Genomic DNA, 17,124 nt, shown 5'->3' on the forward strand with positions numbered 1-17,124 from the left:
ATTTCCCCAAGACACCTGATGAAAGCTGGAGGGTATATCAGCCGAAACGTGTTAACAACAAACAAGATGGGAACAAATATCCGTCAAATGTAAATAATGTAAACTTTTTTTTAATATTTTGCTTATTTATTTAATCACTAAATGTTGATGGTTGTTTATATAGTAATGAGAAATTAATGATTTGACATACCATCGTTGGGTAACTGCCAGTCTTTCTCAAAAAGTCTTGCCTAAGCCTGGACTGAGGGTATGATCAACCTCGATCGATAAATGCTGTATATTAATTTTTCCAATTTCAAGTCGGGACCGACAAAGTTACCTCCCTTGCATACATTGCTGGACCTAAAAACAAATGAACCAACGAACCTCTACGTGGTCATTTGATATACTAGAAATAACAGCCTAATGTTTCCGAAGCACATTTACAAAAAATGGAATCATAAACTAGAATTTCATCATAAGTGTACTACGTCAAGGCTGACCGAGAGTTAAACAACATATCGAATGTCTTGTTTATTTAGCAATGATTGAACAGTGAATTCCTGTTTACATCTTAAACAGAATGAAGCATGTAATTATGATATGAAGTGTAGAGATAAGAGAGAGAAAGAGGAAATGAAAGTGTGAGACCACAGTGGAAGCCACGGGTTCAAGTCCCATCTGGGATTCACATTTTATTTTTCTCATGTTTAAAATAATAAAGTTCCAAAGGTGGCGGAGAAAACTTTTAGGCAACTCTTACCTCTGTTGGCAACTAAGGGTCCTTTCACTTTCTCTGAGTGATGGTCATATTGTATAACAGTGTGTATGAAATGCAGTATTGTATGGCAGTGAGGCATAGCCATTGGAGATGGAGGATGTGCAAAAATGGGTGTGTCATGCCAGAACATAGACTCGGGAGGAGTAGACAGAGCTGAAAGAAAGAGCGAGGAATCGGCTGTAGTGTGTAAAAGAGAAGAGTGTGTTGGTGTGTGGAGGAGGATGACAGTTTGGGTGAGGAGATATAGTGTTGAATGGTCAGAAGGAATCAATCAGCAAAAGGGGAAGATTGTAGAAGACCTGAGGGACAAAGAGATGACGACGATGATGATGATGATGTGACAAGGGGGTTAGATGCTGTGATGGAACAGACACATCTAACCCTTGCCAGTAGAGAAAAACAGGTGTAAAATGATGACAATAAATCACTTCCTTTATTAATCATCATCATGATCATTTAACGTCTGCTTTCCATGCAGGCATGGGTTGGACAGTTTGGCTGGAACTGGTAAATCAGAGAGCTGTACCACGTTCCAGTCTGATTTGGCATTAATATATAACAGATTTTAAGGTGGCAAGCTGGCAGAATCATTAGTGGTATTTCATCTGCTGCTACGTTCTGAGTTCAAATTCTGCTGAGGTCATCTTTGCCTTTCAGGGTCGATATATTAAGTACCAGTTGAGTACTGCGGTCAATGTAATTGACTTACCCTTCCCCACAAAATCCAGGCCATGTGCCTATAGTAGAAAGGATTAATATATAACAGATTTTGCAAACACAAGAAAACATCATTATGAGAAAATAGACGAAAACATATGGGATTGATATATATATATATGTAAATACATATATATATAGAGAGAGAAAGAGAGATCATCACGATGTTTGAAGATAATATGTTTTTTCTTTTTAATTATTACTTCAGTAGCAGGGGTGGATGCTCTGAAAGTGTAGCTGCTAGAATAAGAATAACCTGGGCAAAGTTCAGAGAGCTCCTACTTCTGCTGGTAACAAAGGGCCTCTCGCTCAGACTAAAAGGTAGACTGTATGATGCATCTGTGCGAGCAGCCATGCTACATGGAAGTGAAACATGGGCCGTGACTGTAAGCTTGCAAGGAATGAAGCGAGTATGCTCTGCCAGATGTGCGATGTCAGTGTGCATACTCGACAGAGTGTAAGTGCCTTGAGAGAAAAGCTGGATTCAAAAAGCATCAGATGTGGTGTGCAAGAGAGATGACTGCTCGGGTATGGTCATGTGTTGTGAATGAGTGAGGACAGCTGTGTGAAAAAGTGTCGCACCGTAGCAGTAGAGGGAACCTGTGGAAGAGGTAGACCCAGGAAAACCTGGGATGAGGTGGTGAAGCATGACCTTCGAACATTGGGCCTTACTGAGGCAATGACTAGTGCCTGGGACCTTTGGAGATATGCTGTGCTTGAGAAGACCCGACAAGCCAAGTGAGACCATCGCTCATGGCCTCTGCGAGTGGGTGTAACCAGCCCACTTATGAATACCCCTTATTCATTGGACAATAAACCTTGCTTGTGAAATCAAAATCAAAATTGCTGACGTGGCCATTGACAGTACTGACTGATTGGATTTCATGTCAGTGGAACATTAAAAGCACATCCGAGCGTGATCATTGCCAGGGCTACGGATTAGGTCCCATGTCGGTGACACATGAAAAGCACCATTTGAGTGCAATATTGCCAACCTCGCTTTACCGGCACATGCTGGTAGCACGTGAAAAACAACATTCGAGCATGGTCGTTGCCAGTGCCACCAGACTGGCTCTTGTGCAAGTAGCACATAAAAGCACCTTTTGAGCGTGTTCATTGCCAGAACTGCCTGACTGGCCCTCGTGCCAGTGGCACGTAAAAGCACCCATTACACTCTCAGAGTGGTTGGTGTTAGGAAGGGCATCAAGCTGTAGAAACTTTGCCAGATCAGATTGAGCCTGGTGCAGCCTCTGGATCACCAGTCCTCAGTCAAACAGTCCAACCCATGCCAGCATGGAAAGCGATGATAATGATAATGATGACTTCCAGAAATGCCTAAGAATGAGACTATTGGATCTGGAAGTAGGCTATCTAAAAAGACTTAACTAATTTCATTCATTTTTACAGGGAAACAGATAATGACTCTACCAAACGCAAACACTCGAGGAACCACAACAAGTCCCCTAAGCACCGTCGACGCAGCAAATCAAGAGAACGACGACGTAGTCGCTCCCCAAAAGGTCGCCATCGCAGCAGATCAAGGGGCCGTCATCGTAGCAGATCACCCAACAGCCGACGACGGAGTAAATCTCCACGAGGGCGTGGTCATAAATCCCGTGATAGACAGCGCAGCAGGTCTCCAGAGGATAGTGGTTACTATCAGTCTAAGAGCAGGAAACGAAGTCGATCACCAAAAGACTCCAAGAATGGCTACAACAATGATTATGAATATTCACCAGACAGAAGCAAGAGACACTCAATCAAATCACATAGTCCTAACCGTACTCGCAGAGAAATGGCACCTGATAGAGACCAGATGAAGGAGAGGAGCGGTGACATGCCTATGGAGCCACGCTGTGGACAGGTAATCTGTTATTCTTTTACTTTTATTATTTGGTTACCCCTAACACAACCCACCCCATCCCCCCTTACTACTCTGTCCCCGCTCTCTCCACTCTCATTAACCCTTCACACAAATTCCTTTCTCTTCTGATCCTTCTATTTTCCCTCCCACAACAGCATCTACTCTGTTCATTGCCACTCTTCATCATATTCATCCTCCTCAAGTGTCCATTGTCCATACTGGCATGGGTTGGACAGTTTGGCCAGGGCTGGCAAGCTGGAAGGCTGCACCAGACTCCTGTCTGATTTGGCATGGTTTCTATGACTGGATGCCCTTCCTAATGGCACAATATATTGTTCTCCTCATACTCTACTCTCTCTCATCATCTTAACCTAAAACTATTCCCCTTTCTCTCTCTCAGTTGTGAGACCCTTCAGGATCATCTTGCATCTTGCAAAACCCATCCCTGTACAATCTGTAAAGTGCTTGACATTAGGAATGACATCTCACCATAGAAACCATGGCCAAAAGTGAGATATTGGGATGTCACATGAGCATTTGACTCATTGACTCCTGCAACCCATGCTGCCAGTATGGAAAGCTGACATAAAATGATGATGGTTTCAGTCATTGGGCTTTGGCCATGCTTGGCTACCATCTTCAAGGCATCTCGACATAATTATATCGATGTCAATACTTATCCTGGTCTGTTACTTATTTCTTCCATATTTATAGAATCACAGAATTACATTTTTTACACAAAGGAATATAAATTGACATATTAGAATCAAATAACAGTGCTTGGACACAGCTTGGATTTTACCCTACCTATAGAATATATATTTCATTATCATTTTTTTACATCCACTGTTTGATGCTTGCATGGGTCAAACAAAATCTGTTGAGGCAGATTTTCTATAGCTGGAAGCCTTCTGAGTGGATTTGACAAACAGAAATTAAAAGAAGTTTATTGTGTGCGTATATATATATATATATATATATATCATCATGGCAGTTGATCTGATCAATGGAACATCCTGCTCGTGACATTAACGTGGAAGTGGCTGAGCACTCTACAGACATGTGTACCTTTAACATAGTTCTCAGGAAGATTCAGTGTGACACAGTGTGTGACCAGGCTGGCCCTTTGAAATACAGGTACAACAGAAACAGGGAGAAAGAGAGAGAAAGTTGTAGTGAAAGTATACAGCAGGGTTCACCACCACACCCTGTCGGAGCCTCATGGAGCTTTAGATGTTTTTGCTCAATAAACACTCTCAACACCCAGTTTGGGAATCGAAACTGCAATCCTACGACCACAAGTCTGCTTCCCTAACCACTGGGCCATTGCGCCTCCACATATATATGTGTGTGTGTGTTGTTGTGTCTGTGTTTGTCCCCCATCACTACTTCACAGCCGGTGTTGGTGTGTTTATGCCCCCTGTAACTTAGCAGTTCAGCAAAAACAAACAACAGAGTAAGTACTAGGCTTAAAAAAGAAATAAAGTACTAGTATTGATTCATTTGACTGAAAGCTTTTCGAGTCAGTGCCCCAGCATGGCCACATTTTAACAACTGAAACAAGTAAAAGATATAAGATATATATGACCTAATGAATACGATAATAAAAAAAACTAACACAGTATTGATAATTTGATTGTGAAAGGGTGTGTTGTGATTAACAGAACTCATTTCGTAGTCATTATTGCATGTAAGCTTCAGAAAATGTCTTTTGAAATTAGTTTTTCTCTCCAAAATGTAAAGAATGCCATGTTTTTGCTGTTAAAGAGTTTAGTGTAGCAATTGAAGATGTTACTACTGTCCCTGTGTCTGCTGGAACCATTACAAGCCCTGTAGGGGGCTCTGATGTAATGCTTAATCAAGGGATGCTTGTCTTTAAGGGAGTCTAACTGAACCAGTATATAATATTGCAAAATATTTAAGGCGGCGAGCTGGCAGAATCATTTGCACACCGGGTGAAATGCTCAGTGGTATTTCTGCTATTATATTCTGAGTTCAAATTCTGCCGAGGTCGACTTTGCCTTTCATCCTTTCGGGGTCAGTTAAGTACCAATTGTGCACTGGGGTCAATATAATCAACTTAATCCTTTTCTCTGTCCTTGTTTGTCCCCTGTATGTTTAACCCCCTGTGGGCAATAAAGAAATAAATAGATAATATTGCAAAATATGGGCTAAAATTTTTGTAATGTGAGGCAGACACGCAGTTTTCATTCTCACTTGTAGTTATTTCACAGCAGCTGTGTTGACTAGATATCATTGGAAAAGGCATGAACTTCACAGCCTCTTTTGTCTTCCATCTCTAATGATTGTCTATTAAAAAAAAAACCTAACAAACATCTCTACCTGGTCCCTTTATTCTTTTACTGGTTTTAGTCATTCTATTGCAAACATGCTGGAGCACATCCCTTAACCCTTTCACAAAACCAATTTACTCTATCAAATGATTTGCTTAATTATTCACATTGTTTTGAATTAATCATAAATTATCTTGTAGCTTCAAGATTTCATTGATGGGAATTGTATCATTATCATCATCATAGTTTAATGTCTGCTTTCCATGCCGGCATGGGTTGGACGGTTTGACTGGGGACTGGCAAGCCAGTAGGCAGCGCCAGGCTCCAATCTGATCTGGCAAGGTTTCTGCAGCTGGATGCCCTTCCTAATACCAACCACTCTGAGAGTGCAATGGGTGCTTTTTATGTGCCACCGACATGGGTGCCAGTCAAGTGGCACTGGCATTGACCAAAAACAGATGGTGCTTTTTACATGCCACTAGCACAGGAGCCAGTCACCGGGGACTGGCATCGACCATGTTCGGATGGTGCTTTTTACGTGCCACCGGCACAGGGAACTAGTCAGGCAGCACTGGCATTGACTCACGCTTGAATGTATATTTTTAGAATAATGTTGTAGGGTAAGTGTGAGAGGCCAGATCCGATTAGGATCAACATAAAACAAATAGAATATTTGGGCCTGGAATGGTTGGTTTAAATGCTAAAGGGTTAAGAGGTTTTTGTTTTTCCATCATTCAGCTTTTTGACACAACATTGGTTTAACATTAGCAAGCATGAACTGACACCTCACACCATCATCATTTTATGTCTGCTTTCTACGCTGACATCAGTTGGACAGGTGGGGGGACCACATCGTGCTCTTGCTTTGGGATTTTGGTTTTCTTTTCTACAAATGGATGCCCTTCCTAACCCCAGCCACTTTATTGAGTGTATCATGGTCCTCATCACCATCATGCATTGGACAGTTTGACAGGATCCAATGGGCCCAGGGGTTGCATTATGCTTCATTGTCTGCTTTTGGCATGGTTTCTATGGCTGGATGCCCTTCCACATATCAACTATCTTACAGTGTGCACCGAGTGCGCTTTTCTTGCCACTTGCACCATAAGGTTGCTATACAGCTTGCAAGTTTACAAAACGTGAGGGGTGGGAGTGGGGCATGGGGTGGAGCAGGTTCATGCTCCTGTGCTGGTGGCATGAGGAGCTACATGGCTACTCACATTGAGCGGGAGGAATGGGAATGAATCAGTAATATCTCTGAAGTGATATAAATAGCGATGAGTTGTTCAGTTGGCACCTCAAAGTACAAAATGAGTAAAAGTGATTGGGGGACATTTTAAAGTAGCACCAGGCCTGCAGATATTGTTAGGCCCTTGGCAAGGCTATAGAACAGTCCTATCAACATTACATCATCTCTGCTCATTTCTCAACCACTTTGCAAAGTGGGTGTGTTGTGTCATTGCACCAGCACTGAAGGGGTTGCTGCAGAACTAAAGAGTCTTCTTTACTCAATGTTGTTTCTGTTCATTGAAGGTAAACATGATCAGGTGGGTGATAGAGTGATAGGATTGAGAAAGGGGTGAAAGGAGGGAGTAATAAGAGAGAGACAGTGATAGGCAGTTACATGAAAGTTGATGTTGGGGAGTTTGATAGATAAATACCCTGAATGGTATGATGGAAATGCTTAATGGGGGAGGGGAGAATAATAAAAGAGAGAGAAAGAGAATAGTGAGATCGGAAGGAAGGTGTGTGTGTGAGAGAGGGAGAGAGTGAAAACACAGAGGATAGCTATGAAAATGGTTTAGTGTGACAGGTATTAAGGCGGCGAGCTGGCAGAAGCGTTAGCATGCCGGGCGAAATGCTTTGCGGTATTTCGTCTGCCGTTACATTGTGAGTTCAAATTCCGCCGAGGTCGACTTTGCCTTCCATCCTTTCAGGGTCGATAAATTAAGCACCAGTTACGCACTGGGGTCGATGTAAAACGACTTAATACCTATGTCTGTCTTTGTTTGTCCCCTCTATATTTGGCCCCTTGTGGGTAATAAAGAAATAGGTATTAATAAAAATAAAGCTAATAAGGGTGTTAAAAAAGATGTGTGCGAGAGAGGGTGATGGCTCACTGGTAAGGTTTATTGGATATAGTCAGATCTGTTGAGCATCCTTCGTTACTCTGGTGTTGTGATGGAAGAGATGTTGATTGCTAAAGGGATGTGATGGGGGAATGGAGAACAGGTAGATTAAGTAGCATGCTTTGTTGCCCAGGTAACATGAAATAATGAAAAGGTGACAGTGTGACAGATGAGAGACAAATGAAGTGGTTGATGGGGGCAGCAGCTTGAAACTCAGCAGGAACATACTGAGGGAGAGAGAAGATATATTAAAAGTCATGACCTGTTTCCATGTTAGTTTTGCCATGCCAGCATGAGTGGGTGGTTCTTCTCTAGCACTGCATGTTGCCACATGTCATAGTTCTTGGTCAAGATTCAGTTTCTTGTGATCGTTCTTCACCATTTCATTCCATGTCTTTCTAGGTTTTCTTCTTCCATAGATTTTCTTTAATTCTGTGTGCTTAACACTTCTTCAAACAACTGACATCTTTCATCATTAATTTACATGCTTATATCAGCACAGTTTTCCCTGTTGAACCATGTGACTGCCTTTAACTTGCTAACCTGTCCAATGTCTCTGTCACTACCCTGTCTCATATTTTTATTGCTACCCCATCTACCTGTCTAATATTTCTTTTGCTATCCTGTCCACCTGTCTCATATTTTTATTGCTACTCTGTCTACCTGTCTCGTATTTCTATTGCTATCCTGTCCACCTGTCTCATACTTTTATTGCTACTTTGTCTACCTGTCTTATATTTCTATTGCTACACTGTCTACCCGTCTAATATTTCTGTTGCTACACTGTCTACCTGTCTAATATTTTGTTGCTACACTGTCTACCTGTCTAATATTTCTATTGCTACACTGTCTACCCATCTAATATTTCTATTGCTACACTGTCTACCCGTCTAATATTTCTGTTGCTACACTGTCTACCTGTCTAATATTTCTGTTGCTACACTGTCTACCTGTCTCATATTTCTGTTGCTACTCTGTCTACCTGTCTCATATTTCTGTTGCTATCCTGTCTACCTGTCTCATATTTCTATTGCTATCCTGTCTACCTGTCTCATATTTTTATTGCTACTCTGTCTACCTGTCTCATATTTCTATTGCTATCCTGTCCATCTGTCTCATATTTCTATTGCTACTTTGTCTACCTGTCTCATATTTCTATTGCTACTCTGTCTACCTGTCTTGTATTTCTTCTTTACTGTTACCTTGTAATAATGTTTCTTTTTTGTTTGTTGTTGTTTCTTTAGATCTACAATGGCAAAGTTACAACTATTATGCAGTTTGGTTGTTTCGTTCAACTTGAAGGTCTCCGAAAACGATGGGAAGGGCTTGTTCACATTTCTCAGGTATTCTAATGTTTTTGGATAAATTTTTATTTTCCCTTTTTTCTTTTTTTCCTTCAGAAACTGATTTCCCCATTTTTCACTTACCTTTTGTAAATAAATATGTAATCAACCATCGATGTATTGCATGAAATCTTCAGGTTTACATGCATAATTCTGTTTGTCTTTTTAACTGACAAACACTGCTTGTGGTTGTCCAGCAGGTCTGATGGTAACCATCATCTCTTTCATTTATGAATTCGTTTGACCCTCTTCTTCTCTTTTTGAGGTTCTTTTAATGACTATCGTCTTAAAGAACTGCAATAATGAAGAACACAACTAGAATGCCTACTGGAGAATCACAACTACCATTATCTTGGCTACAACCACTATGTACTTCCACAAAGAAGGAATCTACAGAAATTATGGTAATTCCTTATTGCAGAGGTCAGTTCAGTGAATGGTGGATGTCATAAAGCAAGGGATTAAATGCCTTGTGGTTTTCATGCTGTTTCATCTGAGTTCTAATCCTGCTGCTGTCCATTTATAAATCCTCCTTCCAGAGTTGATAAAATATGTATTTTATTTTGTAATCATGCTACTAAAATCAATTGAATCAATTCCACCCGTTCACCCAAATTTTTGGTTTTAAGTCTCTTTAAACAAAAAAATGATTCATCAACATTTCATGTTGTATAATTTTATAAATATCTGTGGTTCTTTTTCCAGTTACGTCGAGAGGGTCGTGTGACCGATGTGAATGAGGTTGTACAGAGAGGTTTGAAAGTCAAGGTGAAGGTGTTGTCATTCACAGGCATTAAAACCAGTCTGTCGATGAAGGTGAGTACAAATTCTTCAATATTTCTGTCAGGTTTCTTGTTCTTAGATTTGCCTCATGAACACAAATCAGCATCTTTAATATTATTTTTGTTACTAGGGCAGCAAGCTGGCAGAATTATTAGCATATTGGACAAAATGGCAGTTCTGGTTCTGTGCATTCTGAGCTCAAATCCAACTAAGATCAGTTTTACATTGCATCCCTCCAGAGTTGATAAAATAAAGTACTACCAGTCAAGTAAAATGTACCTGTGTTGGCACCATTTAAAAAGCACCCAGTACACTTTGTAAAGTGGTGGGCATTAGGAAAGGTACCTAGTCATAGAAACCATGCCAGAACAAACTATTGGAACCTAGTGCAAATCTCTGGCTGCCAGCTCCTGTCAAACTGTCCAAACCATGCCAGCATGGAAAACCGACGTATAAAGGTAATGATGATGAAATTAAGTAGCAGTGAAGCATCAGAGTTGATATAATCAACTTGTCCCCTCCACTTAAAATTGCTGACCTTGTGTCAAAAATTCAACCTAGTGGGGCTCCGAAAGGGGTCTCAGGGAATAGCATCCCTGCCTTCCTAGCTAGTTTTCTGCCGCATTTCTTAAAAATTGTGATAGAAGCCTTGGTTTCGGGACCACTCATGTCTAGAAGCTGAGGTTGAGGGTAAGCAAGGGCATGCACCTTGTAGAAAATGCAACTCCAAAAAAGCCTCATGATAGCAAAGGAGAATGGGCACCAGCCAGCCCAAAGGTTGGGGTAGGCTGCATCTACCTACTTCAGTTTCTATGGCATTGAGGTAGATCCAGCCACCGCCCCATTAACGGGGACAAAACCCAGATTTAAAACACTGGATAATTATGATGATATTATTTTATTCTTTATTGTCTTTGCCAGTGAATGATAATTATAAAAATTTTTCTCCTATTTTGAATTAGGATGTTGATCAAGAAACTGGAGAAGATCTGGATGTGGAGCGTACACGACGCCTTGTTGGTGGGGAAGTGAAAGATGAAGAGATTCAATCTCGAAATCCTGACCGACCATCATCAATGCCATTGATAAACATTCCAGAACCAGAAGATGCTATTGCAGATAGGAACAGAGTGAAGCGTATTTCGTCACCTGAACGCTGGGAAATCAAACAAATGATTGCTGCCAATTGTATTGATAAGTCAGAGCTTCCTGATTTTGATGAGGAGACTGGCTTGATACCAAAAGACGATGATTCAGGTAAGTCTGTCCCTTTATAGACGATTTTTAATTCTGTCCTGACTAGCTTTATTATCTTGCCACCTTCCAAGGTTGATAAAATAAATACCAGTCAAGTACTGGTTTGATATGATAAATCATAACTTTGAAGGAGGCCTTGCTCCAGCATGACCACAGTCCAATGAATGAAAGTCATGAAAGAATATGTGTATCCAGGCATGGCCATATAATTAAGAAGTTTGCTTTGGAACCATGGAGTTTAGGGTTTGTTCGTGCCGGTGGCACGTAGCACCATCCGTTCGTGGCCGTTGCCAGCCTCGCCTGGCTCCCTGTCGGTGGCACGTAAAAGCACCATCCGTTCGTGGCCGTTGCCAGCCTTGCCTGGCCCCCGTGCCGGTGGCATGTAAAAAGCACCATCCGTCCATGGCCGTTTGCCAGCTCCGTCTGGCACCTGTGTGGGTGGCACGTAAAAAGCACCCTCTACACTCACGGAGTGGTTGGCGTTAGGAAGGGCATCCAGCCGTAGAAACACTGCCAGATCAGACTGGGCCTGATGCAGCCTTCTGGCTTCACAGACCGCAGTTGAACCGTCCAACCCATGCTAGCATGGAAAGCGGACGCTAAATGATGATGATGATGTACGGTCACTGTTTGTTGGTCTTTTTTTGTCGTCTACCATTTCCATGGGTTGATTGATGTCTTGGGAGTGAAAAGGACCTGGAAGAAGCCTGTTGTGTGTGTGTAGTCCCCTTGTTCTGACATGACCATGCTAATTATGATTCCAAGCATTGAAAAGTAAAAATTAAAATGATGGTATGTGTATATATAATTATATATCATCATCATCATCGTTTAACGTCTGTTTTCCATGCTAGCACGGGTTGGACGGTTCGACCGGGGTCTGGGAAGCCAGGAGGCTGCACCAGGCTCCAGTCTGATCTGGCAGTGTTTCTACAGCTGGATGCCCTTCCTAACACCAACCACTCCGTGAGTGTAGTGGGTGCTTTTTACGTGCCAGCAGAGGCTGGCAGCGGCCACAATCGGTTGGTGCTTTTTACGTGTCACCGGCACAGAAGCCAGTCAAGGCGGCGCTGGCATTAGCAACATTCGGATGGTGCTTTTTACGTGCCACCGGCACAGGTATCACAACTACAATTTCCATTTGATGTTGATGTACATGACTCAATAGGTCTCCTCAAGCACAGCAGGTCATGTGCCACCAGCACAGAAGCCAGTCAAGGCGGCGCTGGCATCAGCCACGTTCGGATGGTGCTTTTTATGTGCCGTCGGCACAGGTATCATAACTACAATTTCCACTTCATATTTATTTTGATGTTGCTGTACTTGACTCAATAGGTCTCCTCAAGCACAGCAGTTCACCCTACAATCCAAGATAAGCACAGCAGGTCGTTCTGCAATCCAAGGTACTTTGGATGGGCTGAGGCTATGCGAAACTGGTGCAGGAAGCAGCCATGAACTCACATTATTTGTCAGGTCTTTGCAGTCACAGCATATCTCCGGAGATCTCGGTCTTTCGTCATTGCCTCTGTGAGGCCCAACGTTTGAAGGTCATGCTTGACTACCTCATCCCATGTCTTCCTGGGTCTACCTCTTCCCCAGATACCTTCAGCTGTTTGGGAGTGGCACTTCTTCACACATCTCCCCTCATCCATCCGCAGTACCTGACCATACCAGCGCAAACATCTCTCTTGCACACCACATCTATTTCTTTACTACCCACAAGGGGCTAAACACAGAGAGGGCAAACTAGGACAGACAAACGGATTAAGTCGATTATATCTGGTACTTATTTAATCGACCCCGAAAGGATGAAAGGCAAAGTCGACCTCGGTGGAATTTGAACTCAGAACGAACCGGCAGACGAAATACCGCTATGCATTTCGCCCGGCGTGCTAATGTTTCTGCCAGCTCACCGCCCTGCACACCACATCTGATGCTTCTTATGTCCAGCATTTCTCTCAGGGCGCTTACACTCTGTCATGTGTGCACACTGGCATTACACATCCAGCGGATCATGCTAGCTTCATTTCTTTCAAGTCTACGCATGTCCTCTGCAGTCATAGCCCATGTTTCACTACCTTGAAACATGGCAATTCACACACATGCATCGTACAATCTACCTTTCACTCTGTGCGAGAGACCCTTTGTCACCAGTAGGGGTAGGAGCTTTCTAAACTTTGCCCAGACTATTCGTATTCTAGTATATATATATATCATCATCATCATCATTTAATGTCCGTTTTCCATGCTGGCATGGATTGGACGGTTTGACCGGGGTCTGGGAAGCCAGGAGGCTGCGCCAGGCTCCAGTCTGATCTGGCAGAGTATTTACAGCTGGATGCCCTTCCTAATGCCAACCACTCTGTGAGTGTAGTAAGTGCTTTTTACGTGCCACCAGCACAGGGGCCAGAGGAGGCTGGCAAACAGCCACGATCGGTTAGTGCTTTTTACATTCCACTGGCATGAACGCCAGTCAGGCGGCGCTGGCATCAGCCACATTCGGATGGTGCTTCTACATGCCACCGGCACGGGTATCTTAACGACAATTTCCATTTGATTTTGGTCTTAATATACTTGACTCAGTAGGTCTCCTCAAGATCAGTGGGTCACTCTACAATCCAAGGTTAGCACTGCTGGCAGTCCTGCGAGCCATGAACTCACTTCATTTGTCGGATAGATATATATATATATATAAAAGAGGTGAGGATCAAAATCCTTCAAAGGGATGTCAAACACCCACCAGTACAATCCAAGCAAAGAATATATATAAAATAGATATTTAGTATTTGCAAAATCAATAAATAAAGTATAAGGAAATCTAATTTTTATTTCAAGATACTTTTTCGTTTTTGTCTTTGGAAATAATTAGACTCTGAAACAATTTGTATAACTTTATATTGGATTTGTACCAACTTGGATTTGAATTAAAGATCATCTACACCTACATATTTTTTTCCTTTCTTTATACTTTATATATGTATGTATGTATGTATGTATGTATGGAACGTTTGTCTGTGATTTTTACTCTTCTGTTCATTATTTCCTTTATATCTGTTTTTGTATTTTTTTTTTTTGCTTTCCTCCTGCAGATGAAGATATAGAAATAGAACTTGTAGAAGAGGAACCACCATTTCTACAGGGCCACGGCCGTCAAGGGGGTCTTGACTTGAGTCCTGTGAAGATTGTCAAGGTAATGGTTTACACTGTTTTGTTAAATAACCCCTCCCCTCAGCACACACACATACACACACGGGTGCAAGATTTAACTCCTTATACACTCATATTTGACAGGGAAGGAGGTTTCAAGCCAGTTGCTTTCTTGATGTAACTCTTAAATAGTGAAATAAATGTCCATAGATCTGTATACTTTTCCTCTTTTCCTACCACGCTTTCTGCTGATTTTAGCTGTTTGTTTGTTTTTTTATTCATTCATGTTGTGTTGAACAAAATGTCTTGTAGTATCCTTCTGGTGCTTTATGTGTTGAGTTCAAATCCCCCTAGGGTCAACTTTACTTTTCATCCCCCTGGCCTCAATAAAATAAAGCACTGGTTTTACTTTATTGTACTGGTGCTGTTGGCATTGCTTCACCTCTTTCTCCTCAAATTCCAGGTATTGTGCCCTTTTTTTTTTTTTTTGTTGCAACAATTATTATCAGGGCTGTGGATGATGGAATTGGTTGAGTGACAACATGCCTTGTGGTATTTACATCCCTTTTAGTTCTGAATTTGCAATCAACTTAAGGTCCACTTTGTCTTTCATCCTTCCAGGAGTCATTAAAATAAAGGGCCATGCCTCAATACACATATTCTTTTATGACATTCACTCATTGGACTGTGGTCATGCTGGAGCAAGGCCACCTTCAAAGTTATGATTGATTATATCAAACCATATTTAGTTGACTGGACGAACTGTTTGGTGTTTAGTTACTATCCTCTATGTTCACAGTTCAAATCCTGCAGAGGTTGGCTACTCCTTTCACTTTCCCAGGGTCAATAAAATAGAGTACCAATCAAATACTGGGCATTGTTGTGATCAACTGTACTCTCCACACTCAGTAATTCGGACATTGTGTCTATATCATCATCATCATTGTTGTTTAACATCCATCTCCCATGCATGCATGGGTAGGATGGATGACAGGAGCTGGCAAGGTAGAAAAACTACCCTAGGCTACTCTGTTTTGGAAGGGATTTTATGGCTGGATGCCCTTCCTAACACCAACCACTCTGCAGAGGATAACATTATAATTATCATTGTTTAGACGGTGTTAGAGTCATAGTTTCACATTCTGAGCTCAAACCGCATTGAGGTTAGATTTGTTTTTTTGTCTTTCCAGAGTCAGTAAGGCAAATACCTTATTAGTGTTGAGGTTTCCCCATAATCTGTAATCTTGTCCCTACGATGGAATTCAAAGTTTGAATATTTAATTGTTATTATTATGATAATCATTAAAGCAGCAAAATGGCAGAATTGGTAGCATGTTGGGTGAAATGCTTTGCAGCTTTTTGCCTGTCCGGTTAACGTAGTTCAAATTCCACCAAGGTTGATTTTGCCCCTGATCTTTTCACGGTCAATATAAATAAATACCAGCTGAGCACTGGGATCAATGTAATCTAGTTTTGCTGGCCTTGTGCCAAAATTTGAAACCGTTGTTGCTGTTGTTATAAGATTAATGTTACACTTCCAGAAAGTAAAGAAACAATAAACATTTAATTGCAGTTCAACTCTTTATTATTATTATTATTATTATTATATAATTATTATTATTATTATTGTTGTTATTATTATTATTTTATTATTATTATTATTATTATTATTATTATTATTATTATTATTCCAGAATCCTGATGGCTCATTATCTCAATCAGCAATGATGCAGACTGCTCTTCAGAAAGAACGCAGGGAGTTAAAGCAAGCTCAGAGGGAGGCTGAGATGGACAACATTCCTTCGGGGTTAAATAACCACTGGATAGATCCAATGCCTGAAGGTTACTAAATTTTCCACTCAATTTAAATTATAGCATTTTCTCTTTACCATTCTGTATCCTCACTCTGCACCTCTCTCCTTCTCTCTACCCCTTTTCTTTTTCTCTATCCTCTTCCTCTCTCACTCTCCTTATTTCTTCAGATTGTTGCTAATATGTTTTGCTCCACAAATGTTTTGTCAATGGACCAGTGCATTAAGAGTATGTTCAGTTGAGTGCTGTCCCACACACGGAATCACTCAACCATAAAGAGAGACATATTTCCCACTCAACTTGACTCTCCAAGTTATCCCCCATGTATAAGGTCACAGGCTAATTGCTGCAGCAGTATTTGAACTTAGAACAATCTGCCTTTCACTCTGAAAGAGAGGCACTTTGTTGCCAACGGGGGTATGAGCTCTCTGAACTTTTCCTAGCCTAATCGTATTCTCACAGCTATGCTCTCAGAACAACCACCTCCACTACTACCTGGTCGCCTAAATACCAGAAGCTATCTACTACCTCTAGCTTGCACCCCACTGGTAGTTAATGGAGTCTATTTTTTTCACATGTTCAGCATTTATGATGCCTGTGCACCTTCCACGTAAAAAATTAGTTTCTCTGCTAACTTTCCTTTGATGCTGCTGCACCTTTTGTGTGTCCAAAGTTTACACTGAGTGCATCTTATGGAGTTTCTACCTGCATCTTTTCTACAGATTGAGCAGGGCCATCTACCTGAAGTGATTTGTGATTTGTCTGCCTTCCTACTTATTATGACTTTGGTTTTTGCTAGGTTAACTCTAAGGGCCTTTGATTCTAGACCTTGTTTCCATACCTAGAACTTCTTCTCTAGCTTAGGTAGTGGCTCAGCTATAAGAGCAAAGTCATCAGCATAGAGGAGCTCTCAGGGGCAGCCTGTCTTGAATTCCTCCGTTATTTCCTGGAGGACAATGATGAACAAGAGGGGGCTGAGCATCAGTTCTTGGTAAACCCCTATTTGTACCCTGAATTC

General features: G+C 41.6%; 1 protein-coding gene across 1 annotated transcript in view; it reads left to right on the forward strand.

Moving 5' to 3' along the window:
- Positions 1-17,124, forward strand: part of LOC115219735 (ATP-dependent RNA helicase DHX8) — a 40,459-nt gene that overhangs the window by 5,034 nt on the left and 18,301 nt on the right. Inside the window, exons 5-10 of the mRNA XM_029789956.2 lie at positions 2,885-3,341; positions 9,009-9,107; positions 9,813-9,923; positions 10,853-11,147; positions 14,237-14,337; positions 15,989-16,136. Coding sequence (XP_029645816.2) covers positions 2,885-3,341; positions 9,009-9,107; positions 9,813-9,923; positions 10,853-11,147; positions 14,237-14,337; positions 15,989-16,136 — 1,211 coding nt within the window. The remainder of the gene's footprint in view (positions 1-2,884; positions 3,342-9,008; positions 9,108-9,812; positions 9,924-10,852; positions 11,148-14,236; positions 14,338-15,988; positions 16,137-17,124) is intronic.

The sequence above is a fragment of the Octopus sinensis genome, linkage group LG15, assembly GCF_006345805.1.
Source record: "Octopus sinensis linkage group LG15, ASM634580v1, whole genome shotgun sequence".
Lineage (NCBI taxonomy): Eukaryota > Metazoa > Mollusca > Cephalopoda > Octopoda > Octopodidae > Octopus > Octopus sinensis.